Raw genomic sequence first — 24,134 nt, 5'->3', positions numbered from 1 at the left:
CAGACATTTTGTATTGTAGATGCAGTACACTGCAGTGAATATCCATCTTTCCAAAACATTAAGTTTCATATTCCGTCTTCAATTCAATCTTGTTCTTATTAAAACAAGTGAAGAAAATCTGCCAGTGGGAGGAGATAATCCTCATGTTTCCAATGCAGTTTCACTTTTTTTTCAGGGTTTTTTTTTTTACTGTGTATAAAGTATATAACGTATATTTCTGGGTCAGAGCAGCCCACTAGGATCAAGAAAATGTTTCCAAAATTCTGGAAACAAGTGGGATTATCTCAGCCCGCTGGCAGATTTTTTCACTTGTTTGAAGAAGAAAAAAAAAAAAAAAAAAAGATTTTAACACTGAATGAGACAATCACTTCGGATGGATATTTTTCACAGACAAAAACAAGAACACTAGTATGTGCCGCCGCAATGGGAATATAACTTCAAAATTGACTTGAATTGCTTTCATTCCATCTAGGACTGCAAAATATCCCAAAATAGCCTGCGCCTGCTGTGAATTAATAAGCCATATTTTTGTAGAAGTAGCCACTTTTACACTGTCATTATCAGGCATTATTTTTGAGAAGAACCTTTGTGGCGGAATATACAACAGACACATTATGCACAGCAGAAGTCTACTTTTCATCTTACCGGCTCGACCAAAACATTAATTAATTTGACATCTTTTTTTTTTTCTTTCCATTTAAAAGGTCAGAAATGCAATTAAATCAACTCACATCCATCTACCCTGCCCCTGAGTCAGACAGACAAATAATATATAAATAAATAAACACACAATATAAAAAAAGGTATCCAACAGCAACGGCGCTTGTGCAAAAGCTGCTACTGGTCGGACTGGTTTTCCTCAAACGGCGTTCCCAGCTGACAAAGGCGAGGATTCCACACATGCCACAGAGGTGTGCTCAGCCTGCTGACAGCATGTACGCCGTCCCCTCCACATCAGGCTGACAAGCACTCATGTCCTCAAGTCGCCTAATCCCGAGCTTTTCTCCGGCCTGTCAATAGGCCTGTCACGCCGAGCGACGTCCCCCGTCAGGGCGCCCGACGCCTGGACGGACGGACGGGCGGGAGAAGCGATGGATGGATGGACGGACAGACAGACGGATGGATGGATAAGTGGATGTATTCATCTGTGTTCCTCTCTCAGGACTCTCAGGTGCCACAGCCATCCAGTCTATTTCCACAGATCAATTTCTGTTCCTCTGTGCGCCCGAGTCACAAAATGGGTTGGGTGCGCGGCTGTGAGCCGGGGACGCCGTGAGCGGGGCCGGCCACTCACACTCAGCACAGCCCTGAGCTTCATTGTTCCTCCAATATTGCATCCTTTCAGCGCTCCAAAAACTTCAAAATGGCAGCGATCCCTCCAGTGCCTTTTCAGCAACTCACAAATACAGAAATACACATCAACAATGTCGGGACTGTTGTCAAAACACAAACTGCATTCCTTTTTTTTGTTATTATTATTACACATCTCCATGTGTAAAGCATGTCCAGTCTTTTGTGCTTGAATATTCCTGCTGAGATCTCAAAAGCAGGCATTCCATTTACAAATCGACTAATGCAATTTGCGTTTGAGCATTGTGCCCGTGCGTGCACACGTGTTTCCCTGCCTTCCGCACGACGCACGCTGGGATAGGTTTCGGCCATCTGCAACCCTGATTAGGAATAAGCAGGAAAGCACAGAGCGCAGGTCAACATGTCAGCTGGGGTGAGATAATGAACCGATAATGCAATACATCGCGATACATCATCACTACACTTGTGCCAAGTATTGATATTTGCCTTTTCAACATTTGCACAGATGCACATTTGAGTTCCTGTGAGGTGGACTCGTTCCTGCCTTTAGGCGTTTAAAGTGAAGCTGTTCATGTGCATATTTAAACATGACTACTTACTGGAAAAATGATATTTATATTTAAATTATATTTGCCTTTTGCAGGGTATTTTTTCTTCAGTTACAGAAATGATCATGCATCATAGCTGATTATCTTATTACATATCGCAGAATCGCCTGTTGTGATGGCATCGATATCGCGGGTAAAATATTGTGATGGAATCATATGGCCAGTTACCCAGTGGCTCCCAGCCCTGATATGTGCACACTGCGATACTGACGTGCATATCAACCGGTTTGGATTTCACAGACACAGACAAGATGAGATGCTCCCACTTCAGTCCATTTGTATGCATAATAAACCGCACAGCGCTGGCAGACAATAGCCACCGGGATCCCCCAAGCAAGGACACTGTGTTTTGAGGAGCAGACATACAATACACGCGTTCTAACTCACCCTCGTTGTTAATTGAATATCACATGAAGTGTAAAAACAGAACAGACAGTATTTTTTTGCGATTCAGTAACAAGCAAGACTCAGATTTTTTTTTTTCTTAATTCAGTAATGTGCAAAAATGAACCCTCATAAGCGATTCCGTGCGTTACTGAAAATGACAGTGCAAAACAAGAGAAGCATGAGAAAGAACAGCCAGTCATTTTCCTCATCTGTATTTTAAATTAACTTTTAAAAGCGCTGCCTCTCCTGCCCTCTGTATTAGTCTACGGAGAGGCTGTTTCTGTTTTATTAGACGTTCAAATGTCAGCCACAGTCATATACATCCTGACAAAAAGAATAGCACTGACGTCAGAGTTGGACTGATGCTGCTAATTTCAAGCGAAAAAAACGGTGATCATCCTGCGTGAACAGAGAGCAAATAAGTCTGAGCTTGACGGACAGCCGAGCAGCCCTGCACACACAAGAACTGGCCCGTTCACCTTGCCGAGCCCCGGCAGCTGTGAGTACACATGTGTGCGCTTGTTTGCACATGTGCACGTGTGAGCGCGTGATCTTTGGATGTGTTTGTTGTTGTGGGGACGTCCGCGTGTGGGCGAGCGCCGACGGCACGGCTGCTCTGTGCAGCCAGGTATGAAAACAAGCGTCCAGACAGACCGGGGCTCGGGGCCAGAGTCGGCCATGTCAAAACACAAACGGGCTCAGTCTGTAATGAATCAGAGGAGAGATCATGATGCCACACCACATCATCTGCCCCGAGCAGCACAGCACAGCCCCAGCCCCTGCTATCATCACTTATTGTAGCCAGGCTGTTGAGACGGTGATTAACATCTTCCTTCTAGTTTTCAAGTTGGTTGAACACAAGAGAAAAAAAAAAAAATCTTCATACATTTTCATAATGGGACATGATACTTTATTTTGGGATTCAGTGGTAAAATAATAAGCAAGTCATTTCAAACCACTAGCAGTATAAGAAAAGAAAAAACATATTTTCAGAATAGTGAAAATTTGTGTTTTCACAGGCCCCATGCTGGTTTTTATTATTATTTTTTTAATTATTATTATTATAGAGCACAGTATGAAATAGGGTTGTCTGATATTGGAAAAAAACTGACATTGCGATATCTTTCCTCTGTGATATATATTGTGATGTGAAAAAATACAGGAAATTTCATCAGAAACATACAGTGTGTTATTCATGTACAATTAACAATCATCATTTTCGTCATTTGGGTACTCTAAAAGTCTATCTTCCTCTAAAAAAAAAAAAAAAAAAAAAAAAAAAAAAAAGAGAAGAAAAAAGAAAAGAGAGCCCTCCTTCCTACTTCTACCACACTTGGCTCAGCCCTCTGCTCCCTCTCCAGGATCCAGCGTGGACTCCTCCACTTCCAGTTTCACGTATGTGACAAGTGGACAGAGAACAAGTGGAGGGCTACTTGTGAAAAACTACAAAGCGACAAATCTACAAATACATTTATCATGTAGATTAGTCATGGGAAATGATAACCTTGCCAGTTTTCCTTTTGTATCAAGCAGCAAAAAACATGGCACGGCACTTCCTGCACTGTGACTACTGCACATCGCGACGTCCATGCTGAAACCATATAATGTTCAGCCCTAATATGAAATATTTAAAGCTTCACGTTAGCTTTAAAAAGGAAGGCGTGCTCCGTTTCCCAAATGAATAGTTAGGTAAATAGAGGTGAGTGTGGTGAACGAGCTGAGCGAGGTGCGTTTACTCCTCACTAGATCCCCGAGCCAACAAACACAGCCACCCTTGGCTCAGAGAGGGATGAATAAAACGGTTAAAAAAGAGCAGCAGGCGAGGTCGGGCAAAGTGAAAGAAAACACCGAGTCGAAGGATATTGTATCAAAATTTCAGAGGTAAAGCCACAATTTGCCAACGCATGGCTGGCGCTGTGCATGAAACTGAAAAGCGACGGAGCCGAGTGGAATAAAGTGGGCAAGAGCAAGTCCTTGAACAATGGTGAAAGGTTGACTGAGGAGAGCATTATATTGTCAAATGGTAATGGCCACGTTCCTACCTGGCTCTGAGAGAGAGGCCAGGCAGGTACACCTACAGCCCCACCCACCCACACCCACACATGAACACACGCCTGTGTGAGCGCAACACGGCCACATACCAATGACGGCACACTTCAAGGCGTGTTTTCACTTTACTCACGACACAACAACAATCTACAAGCTTTGCCCCAGTACCTACACTTGTGGTGTGGAGGCATGCCCAAATGCAGCTGCACTTGATCCACACCTAATGGACCCTTACCCTACTAGCAGTGTGGAGCACTATTTAGGGCCAAGTGCATCCCTCAACTCATCAGGAGATGTGTACCGAGAGAAAATGAAGACAATGAGCACGGAAACACTCCGGTGCAAATACCAGCTAGATTAGGTTATTTTATGCTCTATTACTGGGCAACATGCCTAGTATACATTTGGCAAATGTGATCTCATCATGAGCTTATTTATTAATGCCTTTACCTGCTTATATATTAATGTGTTTATTCATGATTTTGGCCGACCTTGTTGTTTTAATGTTTGGATTGCTAAATGGGCCTTTAATTTACATATTTATTGAGAAAACATCATCTTTTTTTATGTGATTCTTGGGTCGTAATCACCAGTAACTGCCGCCACAACTGGAATCAACTTGCTTTTGCCAAGTTCTGATGCGTGTTGATAAAACTTGCAGCCGTTGGGTCCACTTGGGGCTTTTCACACCTGAAAGTCCGGATCAAGGTCTGTTTGTAGATGAGCGTGCATCTGATGTTGCCATTTCAGCAGGTAGACTTCTATTGCCGTTTAAATGAATGGAGAAAAATGAATGAACTGAGTCATTTCTTTGCCACTGTAATAATATTATAATATTACTCCCAGCAGCAATGTGGAGCAAGTCTTAGGCTGCTATGAAAAAAAAAAAATCAGAAAAACTGCTGTCATTAGCTACTTTAGCGTTCGAAGGACTAACATGGACGTTAATATCTAGGGATGTGTTTCTGGGTCCGTTTGATAGCAAATATATATTTCAAAATAGATTAACCCTATGAAGCCTGAACTATGAAAGAATTGGCAGAAAATTCCAATTTTTTGAAACTGAACCCTTTATTTAGTCCTATAGCAAAATATATATATAAAAAATCAAAAATCAAAAAATATGTTATTACACGACCTTTCTGATGTATGATATATGATATGTACTTGAAGTGCCAATGGTATGGTCCAGGGTGAACAGGGGTTCAAAGGTATACAACAGTATTTTGGTCAAGTATTGATTAAACTGAAAACGAAAAACGGAATTGAAAATGTGTATCATATATGATACGAATGGCTTTATAGGGTTAAGCCAATAACATATTTAATGTAATATAATGGGAAACAGGAAGCAGAAACCATATTTATTTTCAGCATACACAAAGTAAAGGAACTGGATGTGCCCTCGCAGCCTCAACCACTCCAGCGGTCTACACACGAGTCAAGTAGGTCACTAAGTGGAAAGACTAAAGAAGCCTGGGGACGGGGACAAAGCCACGAGCATCTCATATCACTGGATCTCTGCTGTGGACATGTTAAGCCTGATCTGAAGGATGACTCTTTTGTATCCAAATGTGAGGAACAAACCATCACGACTCTCCCAAGAGGGAATGAAGTGGATTGTGTGGCGTCAAACATGAAGGGATTTCGACTGATGACAGACTGACATCTGTCTTACTAGAAGCGAAGGCTGAAGCTGGGGTTCTATTTAAGAGACAGACTCTCACCACACGTCTGGGGAAGGACTGGTTGCTGATGCGTTTTTACCATTACCTAATTAAGGTGACTTGCTGTATATGAATGCATGAGCTCAGCGCCTTTGGATGTTAGACAGTGTTTATCATGGAGCTTTGAATGGTAAATCCCTGACTCATCATTGTACCTTGTCTGTGAGTGCTCATTGGCTATCTGTCCACACGTATGCTTAGTCACTGTTTTGTCTTCATTCATACGGCCATTCTGGGAAGGCTTCCTGGGTGCTTATGTGTCTAAATTAGTCAGAAATGTGGAGCCGTGTACAGTCTGGGGTCCCTGGACTCATTTTTCCTGATTGTCCCTAAAGCTTGAATAGGGAGTGGAGAGAAAGCTTTCATCATGTGGAAAATCCTAGCAAAAGACCTGAAACTAAAGCACCACTGTCAGATCTGAAGGAACTGAAGTTATTGGGGACCAGTGCGTTTTGTAAGATGTTGTCCTTGTCTTTTATCGTACTCCACCTTCACCACCCCTCTCTTGCTCTTCATTTTAGAATTTGTTGTATTTGTCATATTGCTGCATCGTTTTTTTGTTATCTCCCGTCCTGCCTGTCTGATACTTTCTGATGCTTCTGATGCTATTTGCTGATGCTGTCTTGGCCAGGTATACCTTGAAAATTATCTTTAATCTCAACTTGACTTGGTTAAATTTTTTTTTTTTTAAATAATCACTTTGAGAAGAGCTATTGTCGCATTTTTACATCAAGACAGCAAGACTGCGATCAGTTTCCTTCAAACCGAGCGACTTCAGGAAGGGGATTTTTCTTTAAAATCCCTAAATGGAACATAAGAAAAAAAAAATCTCATGCATTGCTTCATCATAATGAATTAATAAAGAATGAATGCTTTATAAATAAGGAATGAACGGCAGTTTAGCATTGCGCTTTGAATTGACTAAAGGGAATTGACCTCAACCTGCGAGCCGGTCATATAAAAATGTAATCAGCTGTCTAGTGACTGGGAACGAGAGGAAAAGGGTTATCGGTATTATCACATTCATGTATTCCTTCCCTTCTCCCAGCACTACAACTGCATATTACACAACAGGGTTAACCACAGCACTCCTCCATCTGTCCCCTCTGCTCGGCCCTCCCTCCATCAGACAGGACCACTGTGTGAAGCTGCTGTAATCAGATTAGACAGAGACTGTGCGACTGGGGCTTCTGCATCCACCCATCAATCCATCCCACTCGACCGTCAGCGAGATCCCCGTCATGTGGAAACCCATGTGCGCGCGGCGACGGAGGCAGATTAACGTGGCGATGTGTGTGTGATTTTCGTGCGTGCGCATGCACAGGAGAGCGGGAGAGTTGGGAGTGCTCTCCATTTTCAGCGCATTCGCAGGCCCTCCACCTTCAGTTTAAGCAGACTGCACAGTGAAGATGTCACATATCAACACACACACACACACAGATGTAACTAAGCCCACGCTGCACTACTTGTTCCACGCCTTCGCCCTAGGCTGGGGTGCTATGAGGTATGTAGCGCAATGGGAAGCCCATACGGATTATTGCAAATTACATAATCTTTTAAACACAGACATTTTGTCAGGACGCAGCTTTATAGCTACTCTTAGAAATCCAGCAGAGTAGAACCTCTGGAGGAGAGGAGAGGAGAGGAGAGGAAAGGAAAGGAAAGGAAAGGAAAGGAAAGGAAAGGAAAGGAAAGGAAAGGAAAGGAAAGGAACACTGCAAAAACTCAAAATCTTACCAAGATTATTTGTCTTATTTCAAGTCAAAAATGTCTTATTACTAGTCAAAATATCTCATTACATTTAAAACAAGACATGATCACCTTAAAAGTAACTTGTTTTAAGACAATTGTCTCTTGTTTCAAGTGAAAATTTGCTTCATTGGCAAAATTGGTTTCTTGTTTCTAGCTAATTTTCACTTATTTCAAGTGAATTTTCACTTTTTCCACTGGCAAATTTTGCCAATGAAACAAGCAAATTTTCACTTGTTTCAAGCAAATTTTCACTTGAAACAAGAGACAATTGTCTATAAACAAGTTACTTCTGAGGTGATCATGTCTTATTTTAAGTGTAATGAGATATTTTGACTAGAAATAAGACATTTTTGACTTGAAATAAGACAAATAATCTTGGTAAGATTTTGAGTTTTTGCAGTGAAAGGAAAGGAAAGAAAAGGAAAGGAAAGATTTGTATATGGATGTTTGGTGTATGGGTGAAGGCAGGCGTTTAGCCACACTCTCTATATTGGGGGGTCAAACCTCGATGCCCTTTGTCAGTGTATCATTTATTGAATCACAATCTAATAGCCCTAATCTAACAGCCTGACTTTCTGGGGCAGCACGTTACAGAAAGCCAGTGCAAAGTCAAAGACGAAACAAAACGCTCTTAGATTATCTCATTCTTGACAGTGACGCATGAGAGCGGGAGCATCTCGGCGATTAGGTGCGATGAGATAACGCCCGAGACACGGAGCGCCTCTCGCCGTGCAGCCTCTGGGAGCGAGACGTGCGCGCCTCTCACCTCGTAAAGGGCTCTACACAGACTCTGCCTGCCCGGCTCTGGCCTGATCCCTCCTGCCTCACCCCTAATGTCTCATTGGCATTCAGTCACACGCCCGCAGCGAGCAGCGGATGGAACGCTCGGCGCGAGCTCGCCACTATTAAGATTCTACAAAGCCAGCCGTTCCCCTGCCGCCACAAGCACACAGCGAATCGCACGGCCCAGGAATAAGAAAAGAGCCGGGGGAAGGGGTGAGGGGAACAGCTGGGCCCGCCGGTTCCACAGCCAAGAGACAGAGGGATGAGAAGCATTTCGGCGCACCTTGCCATGAAAGTCGAAACCTTTCCTATTAATAGCGTTTATAACGGTGGTGTAGCTCTGGTGGCTGTTCAAACTGCGATATCAGCTTGTGAAAATGAGCTGATAGCGGCTAAATCACCAGCACAAACATACACAGTCTCATCATCCCTAGTGTGCCCCCACCCCACCCACCCTGACAGTTTTTTTTTTTTTTTTTTTTTTTTTTTTCCAAGGATGGCAACGTTATTTAAGTGGTCATTTTGACTTATTGGTTAGGGTTAACCCTATAAAGCCTGAACTATGAAAGAATTGGCATAAAATTCCAATTTTTTGAAATTGAACCCTTTATTTAGTCCTATAACAAGATATATATTTTAAAAAAAAAATTCAAAAAATATGTTATTGCACAACCTTTCTGGTGTTTGATATATGATGTGTACTTGAAGTGCCAATGGTATGGTCCAGGGTGAACAGGGGAAGCGTTCAAAGGTATACAACAGTATTTTGGTCAAGTATTGATTAAACTGAAAACAAAAAAACGGAATTGAAAATGTGTATTATATATGATACAAATGGCTTTATAGGGTTAAGGGTCAGGCTAGGCATTTGTCTATGGCTAAGATTAGGAAATGACTTTAGGGAATGAATGCAAGTGAATTAAGTCATGACTTCATCATCCTGGGGAAAAAAAACTATTGTGCCACCCCCACCACCAGCACCACACACACACCCCTTCAGTCGTCCCCAGTGGCCACACCGTGACCACATCAAGATGAGCCATATTACTGGCAAGCCTCCCGTCATCAGACAGAGAGCAGTCCACTGACTCCTCACTCCTGCCTGTGTGTTTATGTCAGCCTATCAGCAACCCCCCCCCCCCCCCCCCCACCTCCCAGAATCCTAAGCTGCTTGCTAATCATCCTTTCAAAGAGCAGACTAATTCAGATGTCAGGGCCCATTACCTGTGAGCTGTCTAGAGGTGACCTGAGCCCATCTTGCAGTGATAAACACCAGTTGGAGGATAAAGCGCATCTGGATAATAGGAAAGTGGTAAAGTGACATGCTGGCCAAGAGCGTGTGTGCGCAAGAGTGCATGTGTGTGGGAGAGGATGGAGGCATGCTAATATGACCCATCACTGAAGGGAGCCGAAAGGCGGAGGGGAGCCAGTGAGTGCGGCTCCAGAGGCGTGCAGCGATCATTTCTGCATCAAGATAATGTCCTTCATGACAGCGCTGGGTCAGTCAGTCGCCGTATGGCTGCTGCGCCTCTGGTCAAATAAACAAGGCTCTCCGACTGAGGAGTGACTCCTCACCAGCCGTCCCTTCTAATCTGCTCTCAGACACTGACGGAGACGCGGCTCAGCCCAAACCGAAAGGAGAACCACACCACAGTCGCATTCACTAACCCCCCCTTTTTTTTTTTTTTTTTTCATTCAGCCTCACATATACAGGATCTGACGGATTCGCTCTGAGGAGCAAAGAAGCAGATGAAACAGGAAATATCACACTAGGGGTACGCACTCATATTTTTGGATTGCAGGGAAGCCAAATCTAAACATCTTTCGGGGGGATGTTTGTGTGCCTGTTACGATGTTAGCCATCTCGACCATAACGTATCCGCTTGTCCCTGCTGTAAACAGGCCACAAAATGGTGAGAATAAATACATTTTTATGATGCTGCCAAGCACTGACACCGCACACCTCGAGTAACTCTGCAGGCTATGTATAGGCCTATCTGTAGGCACGCAATATGTAGATCCTGCCACAGAAAAGAAAACAGAGCGATGGACGAGTGATGGAAAGGAAAGACAGATGCTCTCGGTAAACAGTGTTTGGTTGTTCTGGGTGATGCATCACGGGAGGAAAATAGGGCAGGCATCTCACAGCCACGGCGATGGGTGGATAAGAGCTGAGGAAAACAAAGAAGAGAGCTCTCCACGAAGAAAGCAGAAGGAAGAGTGGGTAACGAGGGCACAAACGATGCAGGTCAGACACTGAGCAAAATGGCTGAAAATAACCACGTCCGATACCTGCTTTGTTCCCTCTCATCTATTCAATCAGCAAGAGCACCCCCTCGCCACCCCACCTTCCCTCACCACAGGCAATTTGGCCCCACTATTAAAGCATTATTAAATTAACATAAAGGTAACAAATGACTGTATGACCCCCTGATAAATAAATAATTATAGGGCTCTGTTAGAATTAGTCATCATATCACAGTCTGATCATTAAGAGCCATTTTAGAGCTGCAGCAGGATCTGTAATTGGAACAGGGGCTGAACACAGGCTGGCAACTAAGGGGCTCAACTTCCCCAGTTTCCCAGGGGAAATAGCAAATACGAAAAATATGAAATAAAAATCCACACAGAGTCGCGATATATACACGATATCGTAAAAGCGACGACGCAATTAAGAGAGAAGATTCCCCCGATGTTGACTGTGCAGCTTCTCATAATGGGCACGGGCTCTCTCTCTCTCTCTGTGCCGTGCAGTGCAGATGTGGAGTTGAGATGATGTCATTTACTGGTATAGCTATGACCCCCCCCCCCCCCCCCCCCCCCCCCCCTCCCTCCCTCCTCCCTCCCCGTCTCTCACATTGCTCATTAAACCCTGCCATCATGACCCGTGTCTACCCCTCTCAGTTCCCTGGGCACTGGAGCACTGTGAAACGCCCCGAGCCCTGACCAGATGCCTTGCTATGATAACAAAGAGGTTTACGGTGTCAAGGCCAGTTAAGGTTTGGAACGCAGCTTCCAGTCTATCTTTACACTTGGGCCAATTATATAGAGTCCATAATGCATAATGCTTCTCTCACAGTTTGGTTGTTTACCTTATCCTGATGACCAATCAGGATTTATGTATTAGTCCAGTTATTTTATGAAAAAACCTGGGACAAATTGCAAGGGAACCAAACTCAGCTGATTTTGTATCCTCAGTTTGTCCTGAGTGAGGGGAAAAAAGTCCCAAGGAACCCCATTGGTGGAAAGTTTTGAAAATCACCTATTTATGACCATATAATACCAAAATACACTGTTTTTAACACACAGGGGGAAGTCGTTCAAAATTTTACTGTCAGATATCACTATAAAAATTCACAAGTTGATTACAGACACAAAGACAAGAAAAAAAGTCAATTACAAGTTCTTTGAAATATTCTGTTTACACATGCATATCACACATCATCTGATTGGATATGCGCTAATAAGGAATATGAGGACTAAATGCCAGAACAGATATTTAAACAGTGAATTAAAAGGTTACTATATATATAATAACCTTTTAATTCACTGTTATATAGTAACCTTTTAATTCAAGGTTACTATATATATAGTAACCTTTTAATTCACTGTTTAAATGTCTCTTCTATCATTTATTCCTTATATTCCTTATTAGCGCATATCAAATCAGATAATGTGTGATATGCATGTGTAAACAGAATAATTCAAAGAACTGGTAATTGACTTTTTTTCTTGTCTTTGTGTGTGTAATCAACTTGTGAATTTTTATAGTGATATCTGAAAGTAAAATTTGGAACCCCTTTCCCCTGTGTGTTAAAAACAGTGTTCTTTGGTAATGTGGTCATAAATAGGTGATTTTCAAAACTTTCCACCAATGGGATTTCTTGGGACTTTTTCCCCTCACTCAGGACAAACTGAGGATCCAAAATCAGTTGAGTTTGCTTCTTTTGCAATTTGTCCTAGGTTGACGCCAATTTTGGCCTAAAATTACTGGACTATATGTGAATAGAACTGAACATAAACCCCTATACACATTTTCCCTGCAGCTCAAGCATTAAAACAAATCACTATAAAGCATAGTTCGCATCAGTTTCAAAATGTACCATCCCAGCTCTAAACCGTGTCATACAGTATGTCTATTGTCACTGGCATTATTACAGGTGATGGTGGAGTGAGCGAGAGGAGCGGTTTGATTAAAATGTGACTAATGAGGCGGCACTGGGGACGGGGAGCCACGCTGTGCTTTTTGACAGTACAGTTTTAGTGTAATACCACCCGGTATCATGCACGCACGCACGCGCACTTATATGCACGCACGCACACACACACCAGTTGAGGATCTGGCTCTAGTATAGATGAATTATTGAGGACATGGAGTAGGGTTGGGAGCGACTTTACGCTCGTTTGTTTTTGTACTTGCACCGTGCCTCCTCCTCCTACCTCCCCCTCCAGCTCCCCTTCCTCCGCCCCCAAAAACACACTGCAAGGCATGTGAGACCGGGCTCTAAACTGGGATTCTATGGGATCTTGGCAGCTCTGCTTTGCAATAGCTGTATGAGGAGACTGGTGCAGTACAGCCCTGAAAAAAAAAACAAAAACTTGGTAAAACACCCATTAATTCTAGTATTGACTCTTGAAATCTCATTTTGCTTAAAAAAAATGGAAGACAACCACCAGTAGGGTGAGACAATTCACTCGTTTCCAGCGCAAATTAACTTCTGCCACCTGAATTAAGTAATCTCATTTTGGTATTAATGGAGTGATCTACCTTATTTAGATAGATAGATAGATAGATAGATACTTTATTGATCCCATTGGGAAATTCAGGGTATCTCACATCTCACAGCCATACATACATTCATGCATTAATAAATACATACGCTACAAAAGACAAACAGATGATATTACCAATGGCAAAGTTAAAATCTTAAAATAGTAAATCAAAAATTTCAAGACAATGTATCTTAGATATTGCTGAAACAAGCAAAACAGGCACGATAAACCTCTGCCAACACTGAGCAATTTTCTTACTTGCTGTTGCGCCCAAAGACATCAATACTATGTCTTAAATTTTAAGTTAAATTGATTTCTTAATGGTGCAAACATGCCCTTAAAATGTAGAATCAAGTCTCTGGTGATTTCATAGTTATGGATAAAAATCGATAAACGTCAAATTGCGGAAATCTCACATCTAGATTATAACCAATATCTAATCAATTGCTTCTTGGCCTGAGGCCCATCTGTCCACCCAATTTCATACGATTCCGAGATATCCTGCTAACAGGGACGTCAGAATGCAGCATTCTCTGCCAAGGTAATTATCTGAGCCCATTAGCAGAAATGTTCACTTGCTTTGAGAAAACAAAGTGTCAAATCAGATGGACATTTTTTTGCAGCGTGCCTTTAGATCTGTCTCGGTGTGTGAGGTATGACAGCAACACTACATGCCTGACAGCTGCCTCAGGCACACATGGGAAATGCTTGTTGAGAGTCACTTTGGCACAAAAGACCGAAAAAAAAAATAGCAAGCTATGACATCAAAACGCCTTGTTGTATGTTATAGCAAAAGGCACCGCAGATGCAGAGGGGATGGCTGGAGTACAGGGAGGTGTGTGTGTGTGTGGTAGTGTGTGTGTGCATGCCAGTTGGACATACGATTGCCTCTACCTTGTTCAGTCCAACACAAACCACATATTAACATATCGCTGGTGAACCAAAGCTAATCATCTATTCCAAAGCTGTGCTAATCCGTCATGTTGTTGGCCATGTTGCCTTTTGCACATTTGGCCCTTTCTGCTGCGTACACATTGTAAATAAGTAAGTGAGACTAGTAGAATTGCTAATGAGCTAACTGCATTTTGTAAGGGCCCAGATGGCCTTTGTGTATCTATATTTACACGGCTGCTCTTCAGTGCGCTTGTGTAATTGCCAGGGTAGGGAACAGATACCAACTATCATAAACAACTGTAGCTGTTTATGATAGTCAATGATTAATAGAATCATAAAAGCATTAAAAATATATATTTTTTAAATTGTTTTGTGAAGACATGCATGCTGTTCATTCAACATAATTAAAGGAAGAAAGGCATGGCGATTGTGATTTTTATAGATGCAAACATCATTTTTCACAACTGAAAATGCTGTTTATTCACAAGCATAAATATTAATACAGTTTATGAATGCAAAGGAATATAAAACTATTGAAAAATCATTGTGTTTTTTTTTTTTTTTTTGGTTTTGTTTTGTTTTGTTTTACTGAGACTTCTTTGCCGATTTCATTGGCTTGTCTGTAAATTCACAGATCATGTTGCAACTGAAAGCTTCTCACAGGTTTGATCTTGAACAAGCCACTAAACCTAACCTGCTCCTTCACTGGAAGGTGCACAACACATGAGCATCAACTCAAGGGCTAACTGGTAAATGTAAATGCAATATGGAACAACCTGTGTGTTTTCTGAGGGCGGGTAGTTGTAATCAGAACTGATTATTTATATTTTTGTTCTGATATTTATCTAGAACTTGTTACAGTGTTGCAGTGAAATCAAATCCTGGGTTAAGGGCTTCCAATTCCTTAATGAATATGTTGTCAAACTGCATCATAGTAATCATAAGAAGTAGGGAAGCAATTTATCAATGTCAATCGAGACGTCGTTTACGGATTGGATATCGGACTGATGTCACCCATCCACATACTGGTACACAACAGACGTGCAAATACACTGCCACATGTAGTATTTCCATAATATTCCTGTAGTTAATTTACCACCACTGCTTCCATACCAGACTGCTAGCCTGGCTGCAGCTAGTGAACACAGAGGCTCTCTTCTTCTTCTTCAGAGCCTTTCAGGATGCACTGTGCTGATGATGGTACAGCGCCACAGTGGAATGTGCTACAACTGCAGTCACATCAGAAAACTCTATTGTACCCATTACGATGAGCCCCATCTACTTACTAGTAGTTGATCATGCAATGCTCTGCACTTGATTTGTTTTTCAAAACATGAGAGTTGCCATAGAAACTGAATAATTCCATTTCTGTGGCGAAGCATACTTTCCCTACAGTTCAAATAAATTGCTTTGGAATGCATTTAAACTTAATGCATTTTTATATTTTTTGCTCTTTCAGTATAAGTTTTGTGTGGCTTACTAGAGCCTAATGTAACTTTGCACATAATACCAACAACATTCATTTTAAGAGTTTTAGGCATATTTTGACGCTTAACGGGATAATATTGTGAATTGCCATTACATTTGAAGGAAATTTCATATTGCCCCAGGCCCGGTATCTATTATATTTTCAAAAGAAGGTCAGTATCAGCCCATATATAGGTCTAAGCCAAGCAGAGAATGCGCGGGCAGAGGAAGCAGTGCGGAGAACAACGGCGAGGAAAAGTGCGAGAGACATTAATGAGACAAGGTTGGAAGGCCGGGGCATGGAACAACATTCTTGCTAATTGCCATACTCCAGTGCTGCAGCAAACCATCTTGCATTTCTGTCCTGGCAGTCTGGCTCAAGTGTCTCTGCGCAGCTCCGACAAAGCAGGGCTGACTGATTAGTGCGGCCGTTCTCTGCCGGCCCGGCGGTGCTCACAAAAATAGTAGGCCTTGTGATCAAGGGTTTGTTGTGGCGCTTCTCATCTCAAACACACGTTGCTAGGGATTAAGCCCAATGACTGTCACATCATCAGCACCTGCTAAGAGCACACTGTAAGCTCCTCCGTGTGTGAGCGCACCACAGCCATGGTGGCTCACTGAGCACTGCATTTGGTGGCACAGTGGCACACAGCCGTGACAAATGGATGAGATTGCATTACCGGAGGTAATGTAGCTAGTTATAGACATGGCCATTTTAAATAGCTTAAATTATTCCTCTTATCAATTTGAAGATGACTCAAATGTAGGGGCTAATGCAATATACTGCACATTTCACATAATTGTCTAGTATGTGAAGTATAAAGCTTGTGTTGCCTCAAATTCTCCCTGATGACACAAATGAGACTGTACTACTGCCTGCTCCCATAGTTTGTAGTGTAATATATTATGCAATTATTGGATCCAGAAACTGATCCTTACAAGCTGATCTTTTACTCTGTTGACTTTCATTTTTTTATATTACGTACTGGATATGGCTTGTTTGCATATTATGCGCCTGTGTCCTAATCTACCACTCCCTGTATGTGATGTTTGCAAAATGTTAGCTGTACATTCAACCATTAGCTGCTGCCATCTTGGCCACGTCTCTCTTGTACAAGAAGAATCAGACCTCAGGAGTCTCTCTACCTGTTTGTTCAAACTTTATTTAACCAGGTTTCTCCACTGACTTTAACCTGACACAGAAAACACCATCAGCCACTTGAACCAAGCCAGTCCCATGAGCGTTTTCATCGCTGGAACCACAGCCAAGCTTCGTTCAAACCCACAGAACTTCATCATAAATTCTAGTGATGATCCCAAAGTTTCCAAAGACACCAAACATGTCCTGCTGAATTCCAGGGAAATGTGTATAAAATGATGCACAAGGCTTGTAGATATTTTGTCTTTGATGTGATGCTGCTTGGGTTGGAACATTTCACTCAGTAGAAGTATGATGCATCTCCAATGAGGCCATGCAACCAGCAGATAGAAAATATGCATGTCACACTGTCTTAAAAAATTGAGAGGAATGCTTCTCAATATTTAAGTAACATTTAAGGGAGAGGGGTTAAGACCAACTTGAAATCAAACTTGAAACGCAAAAGCTGCAGATAAACAACACAACAATGTGCACACACAAAGGCACCGTTGAAATCGCAAAAGAAGTAAGTCCAAAGTCAAAATTAGCTGCATAAGCACCCCAAAGTCAATAATCCAATAGCAGAGCAGCAGGATCAGGACCCAAGACCAAACAGATCTTAGCTAAACAAAGCATAGCCGGCTTCTTATTGAGGCTGCATAAATATGGCTCATAATCACTTCAGACAAAACTAAGAGAGAGCTTTTTTCATCTTGAAAAATACTTTGTTCCACGCCAAAGGAGCAGAGAACATGACGGCTCTTTTGCCTAATTCGGTTGATTGTCAGCACATCTGAGGCGAGAACAGATGTCTCCGGTTATCTGACCAGGCTCTCTGGGCCCCTGTGTTCCCGCTCTCACTCTCAATCCCCGTTTTTTGCAGTCGACTGCAAATCTCTTTCCAATGACAAAGCATCGCCTGTCAAGAGGATGACTCCATTGAGAGGCACTTCCTGATATGAGAGGTGCATTAATGTGATTAACCCACGCTCACTATTGCTGTTTGATACAGGGGCTTAGGGCTCATGTCACTCAGTATTTTTCTCTATTGGCATGATCAGCAGGTAATGGAAAATATGCTGACGCGTGAGCAAAAGCAGGTAACATTTAAAGCATAATACACTGTAGCCAAGTTATTACCCGCTTAAAACTGTTATCGATGTCAGAATCCACTGCATTATTCAAGCTCGCGCTCAGTTGGGTGACTTGTCTCCGAAATTGACAGAATGTGAAACACATTCCAATTTAAAGACTGTAATTAACTTTCAAATTTCATAGAATGTATAACCAACAAATTGTTCAATTTTACAGGCTAATTTCTGTAATGTTCTCTTCATCGCCAACAACCATTATCAGCCATTAAGATCAATCAAGATGAAATGCCTATTATCTCACAATCAGAATGCCTTTTTACCCACTTCAAGCATGTTCATGAATAATCCCACAATTAATCACACATTTATTCAAAATATCTGCAATCTAATTAATGTTGCATTTAGTGGCTATGGAAAATATCATATAACAATTTACTGTAGTCAAAATATAACAATCCATTAATCCCTAACCCTCTCACTGAGACACAGAGAGCTGCAGAGGCAGGAGACCTGTTCAGTTATACCAGGCACAGTCACACCATCACACAGCTAATATTAGTCATCTGAGAGCTTCTTGCACTATCTCTAATGTATACTACCATGTGAAATCATTCATTTGATGTCATTGTCATCATCACCCATTCAGCTGGTTATAAATAGCCATATGTTGCATGTATGGTGTGACTGTATGGTGGCTGCAGCAGTGAACAGAAAGGGAATCATGGTGGAAAATAACTACATGGAAGAGAGGAGATCTACAAAGGCGCCTAGTTTCCATTGAGGTTTTTCATCATGGATCCGTTCCATTCGCTGGTTCAGGTTCCCGAACACAGCACAGAGAAGAAGAGAGTCGTGAGCACATCTTTTAATAAAGGTATCTCCTCGCTTAATCAAAGATCCCTGGGAAATGGGAACATCCACCTCCCGGTATCTCATGGAGTCTTGCCATAGGCTTAATGTGAACTTCTCCATTTCAAAGGAGTGATATGGAGGATCGGAGGAGTATGCATGCGGGTACATATGTATGTGAGAGCTGCCTCGTGGCAGCCTCCTGGGAATAGATGATGCACTGGAAGCGGCAATAGAAGCGAGTCACTGAAGTGCTGTGTGGAATTCTCCTCAGCTCACGTTCCTTTCGATCAATGGCTGAGATGGATAATAGCCTCCATAGAGACTCGCATCTTGCATCCTGCCACCCTCTATCTTCACGTCACATCCCCACTTCTCTGTCTTTGCAATCTTTTTTTGTGCTGCTAAACTTCTATCTCCCTCTCCCCCCCATTTCTCTCTCTTTCTCTCTTTCTCTCTCTCTCCTAAATTCCTCCACGCTCCGCCCTGGCTGTCAGCAGCACGGGAAACACACCAGCTCCACGGGGGCGAGAGGCAGCGCACAGAGGATCATGGGAAGAGCGCGGTGGAACATCTGGTGCACCCAGAGAGCCCTCCGACGCTGCCGGCCGCCGTCATGTCATCCCGGCTTCCTGGCTTCCTGCTAACAGCTGATCCTCCAGGCCCACCACCTCCATCAGAGGGGAGAAAATCCACTCGCTGCCTCAATTATGCAAGAGGTGTGAATTAAACATGAGGCTACCGCACAGGAATGTATACACACAACACACACACACACAATAAGTAATCATACAATAACAACCCAATCTGTATGCCGGTTGCTGGAGGGCCTTTGAGAGGCTTTGCAATTGCGCGGCCGCAAACATAATATTGAAGAGCCCCGACGTCATTACTATCCACCCTGGCTGCGACCTTTCAAGTAACTAAATGCCAGATTCATGACATTGTAAATCTGATGTGGACAACTAGGCCAGATTGTTGCTATTGCTGGTGAGGATGGCAGTGAAGTAATGGATGATGAGGAATATTGCCATCGTTGCCACCTATTACTTCACTGTGAGCTTTAAAGAGCAAAAACAGCCTCGCGTGGGAGTTAAGCCTAGAGCCAAAGGCAGAGCTGATTTTCTCTCTATCTCTCTCTTCATTCCCCCTCTCTCTCTCTCTCGCTCCATCTCTGTCGTTCTCTCCCTCTCTCTCTCTCTCTCTCCCTCTCCCATGCCCTTTATTAATCATCCTTGGTTAGTGGGGCAGAGAGCATGGTGTTAGGAGCTCTGGGGAGTGTAGAGCAAGGAAACACACACACACACACACACCTTGGTGCGCACACACACACACTAACAGCACACGAGCACTCATCTGACAAATCAAGGTAAACGAGGAAAGCTAGTGAGTATCTGTACGCATGTGCACAAGCACAGCGACACATCAACACAGCTGATCTTCAGGGATACTGGCCCGGGGTCCAGGGACTCAGCTGCTGCTGCTGATGTAACCTTTTGAACAGTCTCAGTTGTTGTGTAGACATTTCCAGCTCCAGTGGATGTAACGAGGCAGCAGGCGAGCAAAAAAGCAAGCCTAACCTCTTCTCCCTCACCAACAGACAAACGGATCCTCCAGCCGCTCCAGCGCCAGGAAGCCTACGCCTGCTCAGGCTCCGCATGAGGCCTTCTCCACATCACCTTCCACTGACCCCCCCCCCCCCCCCCATACAACCCCTATGCAATACAGCCCCAACAAATCCATTATTGCATTTAGGCTTCATTATCAGTGTTTGGATGTTGTAGGCAGCATCCTCGGAGAGATGGATGGGGAAAGATGGGACAAGGAATATTACACAGATAACCACTCTACGGCCACTAGGCTGAGCAGACTGAATAATGGAGGAAGTAATTAGGCCTTCTTTCTATGCATGTAAGTGCACTTAGCCTGGAAGACTTGGACTGGGCTACACGCCATTATTACCATTATCACAGTTCGATCTCCCTGAGAAAAGAGGTGAGAGAAGTGGCCAACTGGATGCTATGGGGCACAAAGAGGTTTATCAGTCTGGAATGTTCTCTGTGGCCACACAGGGGGCTTTGTGTTTCTGCTTGTATTTATTTTTATTCTGTTTAATTTTAACTGTACCTCAACTTTGGTCTTTAAATATGCAATATGAATAAAGTTGACTTCCCTAGTAGTCAAGTTTCAGCACCTTTTTACTTTCAGAGGAGAGTTTTAAAGCTGACATAAATCATTGCTATGAATTCATAGGATGCGTCGCGATGGTAGGGTTCCTTAATGGGGAGATACAAATTCCTTTCATGAAAAATAATTTGGGCAAAAATTAATAATGGAGTGTGTTTTCCCTATGAGGTCACAGTTCACTGTTCTTTCTTTTTCGTCTATGACTGGGTGTAACATCATGTGGACGCGGTGGTTTGTGTATGCGCCTTTGCATACCAAATTGCTCAGGGCTCAGGTGACATGGAGGGCGTGTGAGCGAGCAAAAAAAGAAAAGGGAGGGACGCACCTGGTTTGACAGTCTTCAGGCGAATCGGCTCCCGAAAGTGGCGGATGACAGCCAGGGTGTCGCGGTTCGTAAGTCCACTGACAGGTGTCCCGTTCACCTCCAGCAAAACGTCCCCATAGTAGGGCAGCTTCCCGACGTGGCACACCAGCACGTCCAGCTTCATCTGGCCCAGGTAGGGGAACTCTCCCAGCTCGGCTCCCCCTAAGATCTCCACCACGGAGCCGAAGTCCCCCAGGTTCCCCCATGACACCGCGCACTCCACCACTTTACTTGACCAGTGTTTCTTCTTTTTCAGTGTTCTGGACATGATTTATCTTTTTTTCTTTTTCTTCCTCTTTTTCAAAAGAACTGGTAAACGACCCGGTTGGTGCAATCGGCGTGTGCTGCTGCTGTTAAACGAGCGCGGCCAAACCTCTTGAGTTCTTCTCCCGACCTGGGGATTTCATCTCCCAGACGCGGACGAGGCTGATTTTTCACCCGTGAATTCGGCGCGGCGGTCTGTCATTCCACGGGCTGGTGCCTCCCGCGGCGTATGTGCGCGCAGTTGCCTAGGCTGCGATATCTCCAAGCGCTCCCTGTGCGTAAAACACGGGAGTTGAAGGCGGCGAGAGGGGCTTTCAAAACGAAGAATCAACGTTTTATGCTCTCCATCGCCGCGCTGCAACTCGATCCGTCTTCTCTGTCTCTCGGAAGCCTCCCGATGCCAAGTTGTCAAAACAAAACGTAAACTGAATGGAGGCTTGTGAAGGCGGCGGGTTACGGAGCAGCAGTCGCCGTAGTGTAGTGCGTCAACGAGGGATGCCTCATACCTGTGGGTCGGCCGAGCAGATGGGTAGTTGCTTTCACTGATGGCTGGTTTTCGCTGCTGGGATCCAGTCCATGATGGCTGAGCGGAGTGACATCTGCGGGCGACAGCGTTCCCTGCCACAGGTTTGAATCACCTGGCGCCGCCACCGAGAGATGTAGCCCGGCTCTGGAACGCCCCCTTCACGCTCAGCGGCGACGCGGCCCAGCCTCGGCTTCCTCCTCCGGGTTGTTGCGTTCAATGAACCGCGCACGAGTCCAGCAATGCCCCCTCCAACTTCTCCTCATTCTGGAGCCTTTTTAAAATGCACCATCCTACTTATTATGTTTGTTGCCATTTTTAAAGGCCCTACCCTGTTTTACATGACGGAGGGCGACGAACTGGCGTATTATAATGTATAGGGAAATATCACAAAGCCGTGTAACAATTCCGGTGATTAGATTGCAACACACATCAAACCCCACTGTGGATCTTAATTTTGCTTGGCTGGGAAGTAGAAGCGATTAATATTCCTAAGGAGGAAATTCCAGCGGATATTCGGCGTCTCCACAGCGCCACCTACCGTCCAAATGAAAGCACAACTGCTCCCATGTGTGATGTCCTCGTCATCTCTGACATTTACTATGCACATTATTAAATTAATTACTTCCACTACTACATACCATTACGCTTGGCTAAAGTCGAAATTCATGCATGATCCATAACATAGGGCCCTAATTAGTTTGATTCGATCCAAGCAATTACTCGCTGAAGGCTTGATTTCACATCATTCATGTTGGTAATGGGCGCACTATGTTTTTGTCCACAATGTGTTTATGCATTTAGCAGGTAGAGCAGTCATTCAGCAGGACACTAAACTCACACTTAGATCTCCAGCCATGGATGTACACGTGACGCCCAGAGAACAAAGCTTTTGCATGAGCTAATATATGAAATGCCTGTCAGAACACATTTATCATCATTGCATGGTAGATTTACATCAGCCTGCATGTGTGCCTGTGTTACTGTCAAAGTAGCAGCTTTGTATATGAAAGGATTGATGAGATTAAAGCAAACCGGAGCAAGGTTTGTCCTGTATGCTGGCTTTATATCAAATTTCATTAGAATCTAACCAAAAGGAGAAAAAAAAGTCTAAAATTGTGAAGAGCTGTTTTTCCAATAAAATTCATTTTAGCGGTTATTACCTTTTTGAAATGTCAGTTTTCTTCAAGGGATGATAAAACAGCGCCTCACAACCATCATAAATCATGCACAGCTTGCTTTTTACCGAAACAGACACTGATTGATAAAACATGTGAACATCCACAATATGGACGCGTTGGCTCACAGGAGGACTGTCTCCCGCCGTGTCAACACATCAGCTGTGGATGTTAGTACACTGATGTCAACATGGTTAACTCATTCTTTAACTGGAAGCAGAGCTCAGGCCTCTTGAAGTCCAGGCTGTTTGTGAAGCAGCAGCAGCAGCAACAGCCTGAATCTGTTGCAGGGTTTATCTGACTGATACATAAAAAGGGTGCAGTGAGCCTGTTTGGGTAGGGAGATGCCAGCCTGGACATTGTATTGAATAATTCATTGGCTTGTAGAGGGTGATTAGCAATGATATCATGGATGTCTTTGATGGCAGCCGGGGAGCGGGGTAGAGATCCAGCCAAAACTGCAGACTTAAAAGTGCCGAAGCAGCGTCAAATTCAACTTGCATCAAATCATCCCTGGGATTCTACTGGATTTTACGTGGGAGGGACTTTAAAAAAAAAAAAAAAAAAAAGAGGCCTTTTTCTAACATCACAACTGATGATGGCCTAACAGTTTTTTAAAGCCCATATTAGTTGGCTTTATGTGTTGGCTTGACATGACTAAATCCAGATTATAGATGGCTTGGCCTTTTAAATCGTTCCATGGTGTGCCCAGAAATCATGTTGTGGTTAAGACCCCTGCCTCTGGAATTACATGTAACCTAGGAATCAAATCCTGCCAGAACACCC

The 24,134-nt window shown here is 43.5% G+C and overlaps 1 protein-coding gene across 1 annotated transcript in view; it reads right to left on the bottom strand.

Moving 5' to 3' along the window:
- magi3b (membrane associated guanylate kinase, WW and PDZ domain containing 3b) overlaps nt 1-21,948 on the bottom strand; it is a 162,046-nt gene extending 140,098 nt beyond the window's left edge. Inside the window, exon 1 of the mRNA XM_030052035.1 lies at nt 21,345-21,948. Within this exon, the coding sequence (XP_029907895.1) occupies nt 21,345-21,651 (307 nt within the window). The 5' untranslated portion in view covers nt 21,652-21,948. The remainder of the gene's footprint in view (nt 1-21,344) is intronic.
- Between the last annotated feature and the right edge of the window lie 2,186 nt (nt 21,949-24,134).

This window comes from Myripristis murdjan, chromosome 5 (genome assembly GCF_902150065.1).
Source record: "Myripristis murdjan chromosome 5, fMyrMur1.1, whole genome shotgun sequence".
NCBI classification, from domain to species: domain Eukaryota; kingdom Metazoa; phylum Chordata; class Actinopteri; order Holocentriformes; family Holocentridae; genus Myripristis; species Myripristis murdjan.
The sequence above is the reverse complement of the archived record's forward strand: the minus strand, read 5'-3'. Positions and strand labels throughout refer to the sequence as shown.